The sequence below is a fragment of the Xenopus laevis genome, chromosome 9_10L (genome assembly GCF_017654675.1).
Source record: "Xenopus laevis strain J_2021 chromosome 9_10L, Xenopus_laevis_v10.1, whole genome shotgun sequence".
NCBI lineage: Eukaryota > Metazoa > Chordata > Amphibia > Anura > Pipidae > Xenopus > Xenopus laevis.
In genome coordinates this window covers 45644302-45661690 of record NC_054387.1, presented here as the reverse complement: position 1 = coordinate 45661690, position 17389 = coordinate 45644302, and the positions used below count along the sequence as shown (strand labels likewise).

Genomic DNA, 17389 nt, shown 5'->3' with positions numbered 1-17389 from the left:
TCTATTACGGTATTGCTTTCTCATCATGAATCAGATGTTATTTCATAACCATCTCTTGTATCTGATGATCAGCAGGCATTGCTGTACAACTGTCACATCTGATGAGTCAAGGTTTAAAAAAATAGTAAACGCTCAACTGACCAACTGCATTCATAGAAGAATCCTTTCCTGCATATTTATGTACGTGGGAGCTAGCCTACTGCTTGCCTTGACTTACTTGACATTCTACATTCACTGAGCCAAGACTTGCCTCTACTTGAAATTGTTTGGGGTGACTAATATACAAAGTATTATTTTGTAGGCCCTGAAACTACATTAAGAATTTTCAAACTTGCTGAAAGGCCCCTTGGGGCAATTAGTATACAAAATATATTTACCTATGGAAAGTAGTATGTTGGGTATGAGCATATCATTTCCATGATAATAACTGTTTAGGTTGTTGAAGGCAAATGAAAAGACAGGCCAGGTCAAATAGCATAAGTGCAATGGGTACCAGATGCAGTTTCAAGGAAGATCTGAAGAGATGTCCAACTAGGCAGAGGTCAAGATGGGGAAACACCAGTAGCAATGAAAGAATATGACAGGAAGATATTAGATTGAAGAATGGTACATGGTAGACAAAACTTGAATGAAAATGCATTCATGCATATGCACACTGAGTGCAGAACAGAAAATGTGGTTGGCCTGTAATATAAGCTAAAGCTATAGGACTGATTATTAAATTCTGATGCTAGTTGATCTGGTTTCTATGCTGTCATGTAGTAATTATCTGTATTAATTACTAATCAGCCTTATATTGTGACATTTATATTCTATATGTACAGTATATTTTAAGTTGGGTTCTAAGCAAAGTAAGTGACAGCAGCACAGAACACGTGCAGTGAATCAGTAGAAAAGAAGATGGGGAGCTACAGGGGCATCTTTGGGGGTACAGATCTTCACCACTAAAACATAACAGACAACATTTCTAGCCTACTTCTTTAGTTAAAAGAAAACTATACCCCTCAAACAATTTAGGTCTCTATAAAAATGTATTGCATAAAACATCTTATTTGTAAAACCCTGCTTCGTGTAAATAAACCATTTTCATAATAAAATACTTTTTTAGTAGTATGTGCCATTGGGTAATCATAAATAGAAAATAGCCATTTTAAAAAATAAGGGCAGCCCCCTGGGATTGTAATATTCACAGTGCACACATACTATACTTGTTAGGTTACATGAGCCAATTAACAGACAGACATGTCTTTTTCTTCCACACTTCTTACTGTTACAGTCAGAGCTGTATTTGGGTCAGATGGCGCCCTAGGCATCAGACCTAAACACGCCCCTACGTCATGCGCGGTGACGTCCGTATGCGGAAAAAAATAGGCACCCCAAGGGCCGCCCCCAAAACCGTACAGCCCTAGGCACAGGCTCTCGGGGGCCTATATATCAATACGACCCTGGTTACAGTAGAGTTGTACAAAATGGTGGTTCAAGGCAAGAGATGTAAAAGGGCAATATTTACTAAAATATATATTCCAGTTTGGTAAGATTCTTTAATATAAATTAACTGTTCATTTTGGGGGGTATAGTTTTCCTTTAAAAGGTAAGGAAAGTCTAAAATAGAGGCTAGAAATGCTCTATTTTGTATATTAAACATAAACATGAACTTACTGCACCACAAGCCTAATCAAACAAATGATTTATGCTTTCAAAGTTGGCCACAAGGGGTCACCATCTTGTAACTTTGTTAAACATCTTTGCAAGACCTAGACTGTGCACATGCTCAGTGTGGTCTGTGCTGTTTAGGGATGGTCATAAATTATCAAAACAGCACAAGTCAAATAATATGTGCCGATACAGCAAGACTGATTAATAATCAGAATATGCAGACCATGTGTTGTCATGTAATCTAATGTGGATTTTATAGTTTTTGTATTGATTAATAATCAGAATATGCAGACTGCCCTGGGCCCTGTGTTGTCATGTAATCTAATGTGGATTTTATAGTTTTTGTATTGTTTAATACAAACTTTCTCCAATTCTGCAAAACCAGTGGCTGCAGCAAAATAATCCTCCAGATAGAATCCCAGTTTATCTGTTTAAATCTGGCTCCATGATCTTTGTCCCTGCAACTGGAGTTGAAAACAGTAAAGGGGATGTAAAGGCAAAAATAAAATCCAATACAAATCTCTACACAGTCGCTGACTGCTCTACAGGGAAACAAACAAAGCTGCTGCTCCCCCTGCTGTTCATAAGTATGATTGTTTCTCTGCAAAGCATTTAGGGACCATCTGACAATTCCTATCCACAGCAGTAAATGAAGGGAGGGTTTCACTGCATACAGTCAGGTTTCTTATAAAAACAGTACACATTTTTTAATTAAAATATATTGGAGATATAGAGGTTTTGTTTTCATTAAAGAAAGTAAAAATGGGGTTTTATTTTATTACCTTTACATGCCCTTTAAGCTTTAGTTCTCCTTTAAGGCTTGGATGTGGAACCTTAACAAACAGTACAAACTATACAAGAACAAACTTTGCCTACCTTGGGCCTCCAAAATTGTCTGAATGTTTGCTTGTTTATTAAAACATTAGAATCCAAAAAATTCTATTGATCAAATAAAAATGTGAATAAGAACTTAAATTGAAAAAGTTACATTTTGCCTAGGACATTGATTTTTTTCATGAAACTGTATTCAGGGGGTGACTGCAGGTCTCTGCAATCTGGTTTATGCACTTTGCAACCTGACCTGTTATAGGACAGGAGGTAAATAGAGGGCTCCATTGCAGTCTGAATAATATGCAATTTAGGGGGAGACGGGGGAATATCTACATATCTATGCGTTCCATTTTTTGCACTTTGCCCCTGCACATAGTAAATGACCCTGATAGTCTCATGGTCAGTCATACATGCCTGAAATACAAAGTAATGTCATTATAAAGTAATACCCCTACCCCTTTTACTTGTTCCCCTTTTACTTGTCCCCATCTCCTATGGTTGGACATAAATAGAGAAGCATGTCGGGTCACATGGAACTGAATTCTCCTCAAGCCATGACAAGCCCCAGATACCTTTTGTGTTTAAACAGCCAAAGGGCAAGAAGTGGCCAATGCTGCCATCTGTAATTAAAATAGTGAGAGACGTGTTATTAACACGTTAATTCCCTGCATACCTAAAGTGACCTTCATATATAGCCAGTGACGTGCAGGCTCTGGATTGGTGATCGGTACCTTATCCTGTGATATTGCATATGAATTGAACTTTAACCCAATGCACCAACAGGGACGTAAATTAGTTTCAGGATCCATATGAAAACCCATTATCCATCTGATTAATTTTAATCAAATAATTCACATTTTTCAAAATGATTTCCTTTCTCTCTGTAAAAATAAGACAGTACCTTATACTTGCTCCCACCTAATTAATCGTTATTGGAGCAAAAACAACTCTATTGGGTTAATTTAATGTTTAAATGATTTTAAGCAGAAAGGTCTCTCCCCGATATGCCCACATTGCGGTGGGCGATATCGGGCTGATCCGATCATGGGCCCTAGGGCCCAACTATCGGAACATAATGTAGCCAATATGGGTGGTTGGATGCGGGACAGCATCAACGAACAGATGTTGCCGCGATTCTATGGGATTTTTAACCCTGCCCGATCGACATCTGCCCGACTTTCGGGCAGATATCGTTAGGGAAGCCTGTCGGAGGGCCTTACACATGGGCCAATAAACTGCCGACTCAGCTTTTAAGGTCTGGTGTTGCAAATTACAGAAAGCCTTTAAGAAAGTCCCAGGTTCCAAGCATTCTGGACAGGACCGCCATCAGAAATCGCAGGGCCCCATACGTCAAAATTTCCTGGGCTGCGCCCACCGCAAGCCCCACCTACAGGTCCGTTCTCCCCACCACACAGTAAAAAAACAAAAAAAATATTGGTGGCTAGGGTTCCCACATGTTAATAAAAAATAAAAAGATATTGGTGGTCAGGGCCCCCCATAAAAAAAAACATTTGTGGCCAGGGTCCCCCGATTAAAAAATATTGGTGGCCAGGCCCCCCCCACATTATAAGAAAATTGGTGGCCAGGGCCCCTTAAACGTCCATGCCTTCCCGAAGTCAGCAGCTCTCAGAAAGATGGGGGGCCCGGCTAATCAAGTAAGTGTGGTGTGGCCGGGGCCCCCCTTACCCTCGGGGCCCCATACAACTCTCCCCCCTGTCCCCCTCTGATGGCTGCCCTGATTCTGGATAATAGGTCCTATATGCGTATGCGGATGGACACTACGGGGGCTTCTTCTCTTTACTGTTACATAAAAATAAATGTTTTTCACCATTCCTCAAGCCTCAATATTATATTATAATGGTTGGAATTGATCAAGAGTAAAAGGTTTTTATGTCCTGGATGCAACTTTCCAAAAGAGGTTTATTAGCAGCTAAAAATATATGGCAATATATATTCAATCTGATGTTTTTGTGTGGTTGAACAATATTGTATTGTTAAACCTTAGGATATCTGAATTAGGAATCTTAGAGGCGTTCCATACCCATGCAAAGGCCATTTCTATCCTCAGATTTTACTATAGGGGGTGCAGGCCTGGACTGGGAGTCAAAATAGGCCCTGCCATTCCAAGTACACAGACCAGACAGCCCAAACAGCCCCCTACCAGCCCACACAGCCTCCTACCAGCCCACTATATTGTAACTTTCTATGGAACCATACAGCAGCCCCTCTGGCATTTGCCAGAACCCACAGATTGCCAGTCCGGGCCTGAGGGGGTGCAGTATTCCAACCAGCAGATACTTCTATTTGTTGAACATGTTAGATCCTGACTGGATGTCTCTGTTGGGCTTTGCTGAAATAAACTTTTTGGCACAGGGATACACACAAACATACTAATTACAGGGTGCCTGAACTGCTGAGATTTTTTTTTTCCAAAAATATGTATAGAAAGCCCAGTGCTTAAAATGCCCAGTATTTAAATGGGTTGTTTAAGATTAACTGAATGGTCATATCATTCATATAACAATTGTAACCTATAATTAACTATAAAGAGCCATTTAGTTATATCCTTTGGCTAAAGTTATCAGCTAGAACTAAAGGATATGAAGCTGGGCAAGCAAATAAAATATGAGGGGGGGGGGTGCAGCCAAACGATTATCAGTATGGCATAAATATCAATATCCTAGTGGAATAATTATCTATCTATCTATGAATAGCCTCAAAATGGTAAAACATAATTAAAATTGGCCCACTCCCAGTAGAAATTTTGCATGTGGGGTCCAACTTACATTGTGGGTGAAAGACAGGGCCATCACCAAAACTAGTTAGTTCCTGCCTTTTCCTTTTGAATCTTCGTGACTTGGTTCCTCACTGACTATAACCAGAAGCTCTGTGAGTTGCCACAATGTGGTTTTGTATTTGGCCAAAAGGATATCACATCAATAGGCTCTGCAAGCAGGTCCGTAACCTATCCTATTTATCCTAATTATATATAATTTACTGCTGCTTTCTACACTTTATACTAGCCTTATCATTATCTAAGCCATATTTTATAGTCTATATTATCAATTTAATATTTTATAATATCTTCTATTCATCTTTTTACCTCCAATTCCGTGCTGTCCTTTTCAATTCTTATCATTATAAGTCTAATTTATATTTTACTTTCTATATTATCAATTTAATATATTCCTATCTTCTTCTCTTATTCTACTGTATATGATCAATTCTATTATCATTGATGGCATTTATGTTTTATTTCTATTCTTACTATTTGCTATATACTTTATCCTCCAAGTCTATCCGTATATATGTTTATCCAGTTATTTGCTCATTCTATCCCTAGTTTCTATAGTCTTTTTATTCTAAATTTAATCCCATTAAAGAGTTGGTTCACCTTTAAGATACATTTTAGCATGTTATAGAATGATCAAATCTAAGCAATTTTTCAATTGGCCTTCTGTGGTGTTTGTGCAGATGGCCTGTAGATGTCACTGTGCTCAGACTTATACTGTGCATGCTTCCTGGACAGCTTAAAAGTGAAAGTTACTGTTGTGTAATGGCTGCAAGAGTCTGCTAATAAAGCACTTTTATAATCTACTCATCCTCGGCTACCTAAAACATAACACCTTCATTATTATTATTTTTTATAGTTTTTAAATTATTTGCCTTCTCCTTCTAGCTTTCAGATGGGGGTCACTGATCCCATCTAAGAACAAATGCTATGTAAGGCTACAAATGTAATATTATTATTGCTACTTTTTATTATTCATCTTTCTAGTCCGGCCCTCTCCTGTTCATTTTTCAGTCTCTTATTGAATTCAATGTATGGTTGCTAGGGTAATTTGGACCATAGCAACCAGATTGCTGAATTTTCAGAGCTGCTGATTACAAAGCTAAATAACCACTAATAATAAAAAATTAAAACCAATAGCAAATTGTCTCAGGATATCACTCTCTACATCAGGGGTCCCCAACCTTTTTTACCCATGAGCCACATTCAAAAATAAAAAGAGTTGAGGAGCAACACATGCATGCAAAAAGTTCCTGGGGTGCCAAATAAGGGCTGTGATTGGATATTTGGTGGCCCTTATGTAGACTGGCAGCCTACAGGAGGCTCTATATAGCAGTACACCTGGTTTTTATACAACCAAAACTTGCATCAAGCCTGGAATTCCAAACTAGGCACCTGCTTTGAGGCCATTGGGAACAACATCCAAGGCGTTGGAGAGCAACATGTTGCTCGCGAGCTACTGGTTGGGGATCACTGCTCTACATCATACTAAAGGTTAACCATACCTCCCAACATGTGCCATTGTGATTGGATTAGTGGAAGAGTTTATATGCCAAGAACCAGTCAGTTGAACTGAAGAAGCTGCTCGGATGAGTAGCAAAATGTCTTTAATGATTACTCAGCAAGTCCAGTTGTTTTTAGATTTACTATACTAGATATACCATGACCTGGATGAATGAAAATCTTTATAGTCATCTGTAACAGAACTTATCAAAAATGTGATAGAGCAGCAGCAGCAGCTTTTGTTCACTTCCCAAACACCCTACATCAGAAGATGAGGAGCACAGCTTGTTTGCTTCCGATCTTCTCAATAGTACCACTACTTTTCAACTGTCATCACGCAAGATTTGGATTCGAAAACGACATTGGAGGGAGCCGAGATGACCCAAAGCATCAGAAGGAGCTGAAGACAAATGCTCCTGAAGATGCCAGAAAGACCTGAAGACAACTGCACTGGAGAGAGCCAAAAAGACCTAAAGCGAAGACAAGTTCGGAGGGAGAAGTCGGGAAGATCCAAAGCTGACTGGGACACTTACGAGAACTGAGGGACATCTCAACAACTATCTGAGATGGCGGGACAGGCAGCAAAAGCCAGGACTGTCCTTTGTCATGCAGTACAGAGGAATGGGAATCCAGTTGTTTTAAATGACAAATAAGACAAGAATAAATCTTCCGACCAATGGCACAATCTAGAAATATACAATACAGGATGAAACACAAATAACTAACGTGGCCCCAAAGAAAAGCAAATCACAAAAAAATAGAGAATTGCCCTCCTGCACCCTACAAAGGCTCACTTTGAAGAGAACCTTGTATGAGAATAAATAGCCCAACTATGATTCAGGCTGCAAAAACCACTCAACCCCTTCCTCCTAACTTAGTTCCAAGCAGGCCCGGACTGGCAATCTGTGGGTTCTGGCAAATGCCAGAAGGGCTGCTGTATGGTTCCATAGAAAGTTACCATAGAGTGGGCTGGTTGGGGGCTGTTTGGGCCTGCGTACTTGGAATGGGAGGGCCTATTTTGACTCCCAGTCCAGGCCTGGTTCCAAGGGCCTTTCTGCCACGAGACATACCCAAAGTATGGGATCAGTATTATGTTGTACCTGTTTGGAAAGCTGGTGGAGATGGCACAGGTAAGGACATCCTCTTGCTTTCTCCAGATCTCGGGGCCTCTCTTTCAATGAATTCTTTTGGCTGATCTTCCATCTTAATGGCTTTAATGGCCACTCGCTCACTGCTGTTGGCTAATGATACCAGCATTATCTGAGAAAGGAAAAGGGAAGAGATGAAAGATTAGAGGATCTTGTAGGGACACAGTCTCCAAATCATTGTGATAGGACTGGAGGATGAGAACTTTGAGGGGATGCTCATAATATGAAGGTATCCTTCCAAATCTATCACTCACCTTGCCACCGCCTCCTTCCCCAGGTTCTCCATGGAGCTGGTAGTTGATCTACATAGGAAAGGGCCTTGTAGCTGTTATGCATCACCCCCTCCTTCTATGAGAACAGAAATATGGGCAACAAATTACATATGTGAATAATTTCTGCACATATTTCTGCAAATATTGAGTGACGTAGTAATTGAAGTCCATCAAATATTGTTTTTTTTTCTATTTACAGCTTATACTACATTTTGTCATATTTTTTGTCAAATTGTTCTTGTTGAGTTTTTAAGGGGGAAAAAAACTGAATTTTTAGAGGAAAAAAAAAACTCGAATGGTCCAAAGCTACTAAAAATCCGAATCCAAAAAAACTCCAGCTAAGACCTGTCGAAGTCAATAGCAGATGCCCCTTTTACAATTGGAAAACATTTCTTGCTTTCGTGATCTTCGAGAGTTTTGGGCATTTTGACGCTGGTTTTCATTCAAAAATCTAAACAAATTGATGTTTCCGGGCGACAATTTAAAAAAGTAAAACGATTCGAATTGTCACATGGTTTTGTTGTGGCTTTTCCCGCACGTGCAATTTTTTTTAGTTTAGTTCATTTGTAGTAATTTAGGCTAAATCGTGTTTGGGAGTTAGGTTGAATTTATATTTTTAAAATAATGAAATAAATTTGAGTTTTAATAAATACCCTCCTAGAGGAGTTCTGTGACCATATAAAGGCTCAAGGTAGAGTGAATTATACAGGGAACTCTCAATATCACTTGTATTATAATGGATAATGTACCCCTAACTCTGAGTATCACTCATGTATTACACTGGATAATGTACCCTCTACTATAAATTAGAAGGATATTAGAAGTCAGTGGGGGGTTCTCAGGCCCGGATTTGTGGAAAGGCCACCTAGGCCCAGGGCGGCGGCATGCTGCCCAACTTGGTTCAAAAACACTGGGGATGCGCTGGAGATACAATCATTTTTTAAATTTCCTGAGCGCCAATCCCCATTGCTCCAATCCAGATGATGAAAAATTACACGAATAAAGGGGAGGGGATAGGGGCGACGAATGGCAGTGGGCCTAGGGGAGCCCACTATGCCTGGGGGTTCTGTGACCATATAAAGGCACAAGGCTGCAGGCTGAGTTATACAGGGAACTCTGAGTATCACTCATGTATTATAAGGATAATGTACCCCCTACTGTAAATTATAAGGATATTGGAAGTCATTGGGGAGTTCTGGGACCATATAAAGGCACAAGGCTGCAGGCTGAGTTATACAGGGAACTCTGAGGGGCACATTTACTATTAATTAACCCTCGATATTCGACCGTCGAAGTAAAATCGGATTTACCGCATTTAGTGCGATCGAAGGATTTTATTCCATCGATCGAACGATTTTCCTTCAATCAAAAACAGCTACGAAAGCCTATGGGGACCTTCCCCATAGGCTTACATTGATGCTCGGTAGGTTTTAGGTGGCGAAGTAGGTGGTCGAAGTTTTTTTTTAAAGAGACAGTACTTCAACTATCAAATGGTCGAATAGTCGGACAATTTTTAGTTTGAATCGTTCAATTCGAAGTTGAAGGTCGAATTAGCCAATTCGATGGTCGAAGTAGCCACAAATTCGAAGTATTTTTTATTCTATTCCTTCACTCGAGCTAAGTAAATGGGCCCCTGAGAATCACTCATGTAGTATAAGGGATAATGTACCGCCTACTGTAAATTATAAGGATATTAGAAGTCACTGAGGGGTTCTGTGACCATATAAAGGCACAAGGCTGCAGGGAATTTGAAGTGCCATATAGAAGTGTATTTGCTGTACCCACAGACTGTACAAGTATATGATCAATATAATAATAATAATGAACGTATAACAGTGCTCAATTAAAGCCAAAGATCAGTTACATTAGAGCAGTTCATATCCAACCTGCGATAATTGAAAGTTTATTGTACTACAACTCCCAGCACCTCGTTGCTAGGCATTGTAGTTAAACAACAAAAAAACACAAGCAATCCTGAGGAAAGGCGGGTGAAAGCTGTATGGGTAGCTAGTGTTCCAGTCGCTAAGGGCTTTGGTAACAAATCACGTCTCCTCACTGTAGCCCCGCCTATCGTGGATTTTGTCCTATACGTTAGTAAGGGCAGAGCAAACCGCAAGAGGAGAGGGCGTGGTAATGTTGGCTCAAGGCGTAGGTAAAGGCGCGCTTTTGGTAGTGAGATGTGGGGCGGAAGTAACAGAGGGCGGGAGGGGCTTTTTACCTTAGGGCGTGACTTGGGCGTGGCAGTACGCAGCGCTACGACTGGTTTGCGTTGGCAGCGTGTGTGGCCGGCAGGGGGCCCTCTGTTATTGCGTAAGTTACGTATTCTGATTCCACAGCTTGTACTCCTCCCGTTCCAGTGCCTTGCAGCGGCATGAGAGTTAGCACGAGCTGAGTCGCTGCTCCTGCTGGGAATCGCTGCTTTTGTTATTGGGTTTCGGGCCGGAGCGCCCTAGGCCGGGAGATAGACGGTGCTTGAGTTCGTGGAAGGAATAGGGATGGATACGAACATGGAGCGGGAGTGTAGCGCCCTAGGGGGGCTTTTCCAGACTATCGTTAACGATATGAAGGTGAGTGGGACCCGGGGCTGGGGAACCTGTGGCACCCGGGCAGGGATAACAAATATCTGCCGCCATATCTAGTTTGTATGGTCTCTGTTTCACCAGTTATAGACTAGTCCTTGTAGGCTCTATGTACCCCGGCTGTAGTCTCTATAGACTTACTGTGCCTTAGCTACTCATTATTTACACACTGTGTGCCCCTCTGTAGTCTCTATAGACTCTGCATACCCCAGGTGTAGTCTCTATAGACTCTGCATACCCCAGGTGTAGTCCTTACAGGCTCTGCGTACCCCAGGTGTAGTCCTTACAGGCTCTGCGTACCCCAGGTGTAGTCCTTACAGGCTCTGCTTACCCCAGGTGTAGTCCTTACAGGCTCTGCTTACCCCAGGTGTAGTCCTTACAGGCTCTGCGTACCCCAGGTGTAGTCCTTACAGGCTCTGCGTACCCCAGGTGTAGTCCTTACAGGCTCTGCGTACCCCAGGTGTAGTCCTTACAGGCTCTGCGTACCCCAGGTGTAGTCCTTACAGGCTCTGCGTACCCCAGGTGTAGTCCTTACAGACTCTGCGTCCCCCAGGTGTAGTCCTTACAGACTCTGCGTCCCCCAGGTGTAGTCCTTACAGACTCTGCGTCCCCCAGCTGTGGTCCTTACAGGCTCTGCGTGCCTCAGCTGTGGTCATTACAGGCTCTGCGTGCCCCGGCTGTGGTCCTTACAGGCTCTGCGTGCCCCGGCTATGGTTCTTACAGGCTCTGCGTGCCCCGGCTGTGGTCCTTACAGGCTCTGCGTGCCCCGGCTGTGGTCCTTACAGGCTCTGCGTGCCTCGGCTGTGGTCCTTACAGGCTCTGCGTGCCCCGGCTGTGGTCCTTACAGGCTCTATCTGCTAATCCTTACATGCGCTAAACGCCCTGGCTGTAGTCCTTTTAGATACAATGTATCCCAGCTGCAGTCATTTTAGATTCTTTTTGCCCCTGGCTGCAGACCAGTTCTATCTGTTCTTAGCTCTTCTACTTGAAGTGTTTCTTTTTGCCCTATTACAGCCTGTCTGTCCTCTCACAGTTACAGAATATGTATCTGGCTCAGACTTCACTGAACCCCCCCCCCCCATGTAAAACTGCATAGAGCCTTGTGTTCCCCTCCACTTTGAAGGCTAAACCTGCACACTGTGACCAGGTTACCTCTTACTGGGGATGCACTGGCTGACTTTACTATATCCAAGCAGTAAAGTTGTTGTCTGATCAGACTGTGCAGTCTGCTCACACTGGGAACCTGATGGCACTGATTGGCAGGACCTAATAGAATAAAAACTCATTGCACTGTTACGCCTAATGGTACTGTGGGTGCTGGATTGGTTTTTATTGGTATTTGCTGCTGATTGTTGGTTACCAGGCTGACAGACATTCCAATCTCAGTTTGGGAGGGCAGTGTGGTTGCCCATCTGTTTTTTCCTTTTTTATGTGTTTCACATTCCTTGCTCCTAACAGGTCATATTGAAATTCCTTCTCTTTCTGATGCTTTACTTCAGCCATAAGCTGGAATTTTCTACAACCTGTGGGCATACAGCTGTCAGGAGGTGATGTGAGTTGTAGTTTATAATTGGCTGCAGAGTTTTAGATTGACTAGTTCTAAGAATATCTCTTTGCTCCATTTAATTGTATTCACTACACGCCATTTGTACTTCTATGGGTTGGTGCAATTATTCATACCAACCAATTGGAGCTTTGGTTTCAGTTTATTACTTGTCAGTAGGCTGATGAAATCTAGTTTGCGATTGGTTGCTGCGGGTAAGTGCAATCTAGCACATGAGATGGGATTTAGTTATAGAGATAAGTCCGTGAGACGGTTGTGTCCAAATTCTTATGGAGATTGATAGGCCATGGGCAGAATAAATTCTGTGTTAAGGAGTGCTGCCAACATAGTATCCAATCTTGCAGAATTGTTGTAGTGGACTTTGGTATAGTAAGTAGCACAAAACAAATACATTTGCTGCTGCTAAATGGTTAATATTTTTGTCATGTTCTTGCTACTTAGGTTCCCCCTGTTACTGTGGTTTAGATGGAAACAATGGAAACTATGAGCCTTTCTTGTATAGAGGACTTTTAATCTAATCCCACCATTAGTCTTCTAAAAATTTCATTCATCCGACATCTGTCAGAAAATTGATCGGCCAGGTTAAAAAAATGTTATTGGTCCCAGTGCAATCTATCTATGTTTGCAGGGCCAAGCAGGCAGCTACCTCAGTTTTCCTGGCAATATCACTTGAAATTGTCTTTTTAGTTGATGGACAAATCGTACATTTAAACTATCGTTTCGAGATAATCGTGGTCTCACGAAATAACGAGAACGAAAAGATCTTTTAAAAATATTTACATTTACGGCCAGCTTTAGGAGGACTTGATTGTGCTGAAACTCACAAGCTGTGTAATGTGGTGGCTAGGTTGGTGGATGACCAAGGGCAACTTGCTGTGTTGATCCCATTGAGGACATGTGATGACGATAAGCAGTGTCTTGTCAGGAATGAAGTATCTGGAGTCGCATGACTACTAAGGACTAAGTATCTCCATGCAAGCAGAAATAAGTGCCTGGAACTGGAAACATATTTTTTTTCACCTTATTTTTGTAACCTACTAAAAATGTGTATTTCTCAGCTTCTCAAAACAAGTCCTGTTGTCCTGCCCAACCCTCTGGACTAAGGACGTGATGTTTTGTTTTTTTTTGTCGGCTGAAGGACATGCTGGCCACAACCCTCCAAAGGTTGCAATTCAATGATGATCTTAAGTACGTCTCGAAAAGCAAATCCAAGGCTTCCCTTTTGGTAACCTAGTCCCTAAAGTTCATGGTTTTTCATTGTAACTGTAGTGGCAATCACAAAAGAGCGTTTAGATGGGAAGATTCTATTCTCAGCCTCCATTTAAACCATTTACAGAACAGAGACTGAACTCAAGTTGAGGAGGCAGTTGCGGGTGACATTAATCACAGGATCGAGATCATAAGACGAGAGACCAGTTGGCACAGCCTAAGCATTTGTTGTTGGAGTGTCCCGCACAGTGTTATGGTTTTCAGCAGAAAACAAGCGTAACTCTGGCATGGCATCAAGGTCAAATAATGGAGGTTGCTCTCTGGGAACTCTGGGAAAACATGATCCTTGGTGTCCTTTTGACTTGCTCATGAGAGCCATCGACCCTTCACATTGATTACTGAGCTCCCGCGGACATTCGTAATTTCATTTTCAGTTACAGAAATTAAACATATTTTGAAACAGTCCCTGTCACAGTTGAGTTTACAATCTAAGGTTCCTGTCACATTCACGCAAACTAGGTGCAGTTTTAACCTGCTGTTATTTGTTTGGAGTGTAGGTGAAAACATGAGGCCCTGGAGGGAGACTATACAAACTCCTTACAGATTGTGCCCAGGCTGGCTGATCATAGCATGGCCACGTTGAAATGTTTTAGGGAGGGCATTGTTTTTTATATGGGCATATTTATAGCAAATTAAAGCTAGGCATTAAGATTCACTCTTCTTTTAGATCCACTCTTCTTCAACCAGTTTGACCACCAACATGCTGGGCTAAATCAGGATAACCCAGTCCAAGCTATGAGATAAAAACTAGGCTGTCCTGCTCTAAAGAGCTTACAGCATAGGGTTGGGATAGGCAATCTGCTGCCCACTAGATGATATCGGACTTGCTCTAGAAGCCCGCTCTCTACCAGTGCTCAAAGACTGCTTTTATAAAGTCCCCCAGATTGTAATGCATTAATTTGGTTTCCAGCCATCACACAGAATGTGCCCATCAGTGGGCTGATTGATGCGTTCTAGTTTTGATCTCATAATAGCCCACTTGTTAGTAACTGCTGTGTTTAATACAGTCATCCTGTCCAAGATGAGACCGCAGTGATCATAGTGACTCCTTTAACATTTCTTAGAATGGGAGTCTGTATGACGGACTCATTTTAATTTTTTTCCACTTGGAAGTGTTGTAAATAATATTTAATTGCTATTGAAAGGAATCCCCTTCCTGGAAATGAGTAAATAAAGGGGGAATAATTATTTTCCCATTGCTAGTAAATTTGCCCTTGTGTACGACAATCTTTGAAAGATCAGTGGCACATGATGTGATTTTTACAACATTTGCCGCACATACAGCAAAATGCTGGGAATCGCTCCATGGGCATTTACTCTTTTCTAAATGCCACTGGTCCTTTGGGTCGACGACCCCAGCTGCCTCTAAAATAAGCACTTCTGATTCCCTTTAAATTGTCGGGACCAAATACTTGGAATTGCTATGTGTGCCATACAGGGGCTGATATAAGCTGCCGACTTGGCCTTTCCTGACCAAGTTGACAGCTTATTGTCTTTTATATGGGGTTGTCCCAACAGTTCGAAAATCCCATTGTACAAGGACCAGCATCTTCTTATTGTCAGCCCCCATTATGATCTGGTCATTGGCGCGATTTGACCACACTATAGACCAAATTGGGTATAGGAGTTTGGCCAATGTAAGGTTGGTAAGATAAAGACCAGACAAGTGTGCTCTAACGGACTGTCCCATAGGCCAGATAGACAGTATGGTCACTGTGTATTCAATTTTGCAGATCTCTGAACCGACCATTATCCATAGCACATATCCGTCGGCATTACCCGCCATCCATTCCCCTACAAATATTCGGTAATATTTATGTATTGATATTGGTAATGCCAGCTCAAGAATAAAGGTGGCCATACACACCTTTAAAAGCTGCAAACTCTGCTTCTCTTGAAGTGTATTTGGGTTCCTCCTATTTGTTCACTAGGACATTGCACTCTTAAAAATCCTCCTCTCTTGCCCTTCTGAGAGCCTGTCACCTCTAGACACTAGAAGTGACCAGCAAGGGGTAAGCGAGTGCAGCAGCCACCTTTGGCTCTGTAGCACAAGTAAAATCTGGTTCGTGTGCAGGCTTTGGCTTATTGGACTCCATCTCTTTAAAGGGGATCTATCGTTAAAATTTAATGTAAGCTTCAACTCATTGAAATAAGAAACTTTCTAAATACTATCAATTAAAAATTCGGTACCATTTAAGAAATAATTAAGTTACTCTTCCGTATCTCACTCTCCACAACCTGTCACTCTTCATGCTGAAGTCTAAATCAGATTTTGATTGACAGGTAGGTCGAATATGTCTTTTGGGGGGGGCTCCCTTTCTTAGCAGAATAACTCAAATAACCAAATCCAGCACAAACAAAAGGCAACAAAATAACAGACTCTGGCAAACACCCTGCACACAGAGAAACAGGATTTCCATCAGAGCCGGTTATTTTTAAAGAGTGAGCACCTGGGTTAAGGGCGCAACCCCCCAAAGGATGTATAAGACCTAACTGTCAATCAAAAACTGACTCCACATACTGCATGAAGACAGAATGAAAAGATACAGGTTGCTCAGAGGGGGACAGTGAAGAGTAACTTGATTATTTCATTAATGGTACAGAATTTTTAATGGATTATATATAGAAAGTTTCTTATTTCAGCGAGATGAAGCTTATATTAAATTTTGATTTTCGAGATCGATCCCCTTTAAGAATACAGTGCACCACAATGCAGTAAGTGTAGTCAGCCTTGTTCTGGCAACTGCTGATTCAAGTGCATGCATTTGTGTTCATTTGCAGGAGATTACTTAGAGCTGGGGTCTCCCTATAGCTGCAGTCAGGCCAACGGAGACCCTCTGGCCGTTCCACAAGCCTGTCTGTGTTCTGTCCCTGCTTCTTGTCCTTGCCTTGTTAGACAGAGGGCAGAAACTTTCACAGAACTGGAAAAAAGCAGGATTGCTATTGCAGGCAGATAAGAGTGATTTATGGACTGATAGGCGCAGGGTGGGGGTTTATGAGGTAGGTGGCTCTGTGCCACCCATGCTTTCATCTATAAGGCCTGTTAATAAGTTTCCAAGAAGACAACTAAATAAACTCCTGATATGGTTCTGTCTGCAAGTGTTACTGGCAGAGACAGGGCTGAGTGCCCCACTTTGCATATCTTAATCGTCCGTGTTCTGCTCCACTAAACGCTTCTCAAGAAGCTGATTTTCCTGCGGCACGCCTGCAATTGTGCAATGGTGGGGTTACTAATTCAGCTGGTTCTGACTCTTGGACAGTGTAGCAGCTCTCCATCAGCCAAGATTTCAACTGCCACAGTGCCTTACAGGCTTCTTTACAGGTCTGTTTAAATCTGCTATGGTGTTTTAGTAGAATATAGATTTATAGTCGGGTTTTCCCAGATAAGAAAGAAAAAAACCCAAAAGTATATTAAAAGTATAAAATCATTTATTAGGACAAAAAAAGGGCAAAACGCGTTTCATGGGGGTGTGTCCATTAGCCTTTGAGTAAGTGCCCCAACAGGCAAGAAACGCGTTCGATATTTTTTTGTCCTAATAAATGACTTTATACTTTTTTTTTTTTTTTTTTTTACTCTTCTCTGAAAAATCCACTATACGTCTATAATACACAAAAGCCATGAATATCTTGTAAATTATATCCTTATAAACGGTGATTAGTGATGTCATTTCTGTCACATGACTCACTAAAACTTGTGTATTATAATAAATAAAGTACCCCCCTGTTGCAAAATATGAGGATATTAGAAGTAACCTCGGAGTTTCATGCCCTGTATA

At 41.6% G+C, this 17389-nt stretch overlaps 1 protein-coding gene across 2 annotated transcripts in view; it reads left to right on the top strand.

The window, feature by feature from the left end:
• Positions 1 to 10523: 10523 nt before the first annotated feature.
• The window catches only part of mtss1.2.L (metastasis suppressor 1, gene 2 L homeolog), a 55750-nt gene continuing 48884 nt past the window's right edge, over positions 10524 to 17389 (top strand). Inside the window, exon 1 of one of the 2 annotated variants that reach the window (XM_018234482.2) lies at positions 10524 to 10768. In XM_018234482.2, the coding sequence (XP_018089971.1) occupies positions 10697 to 10768 (72 nt within the window). In that variant the 5' untranslated portion in view covers positions 10524 to 10696. 2 annotated transcript variants of the gene reach the window in all.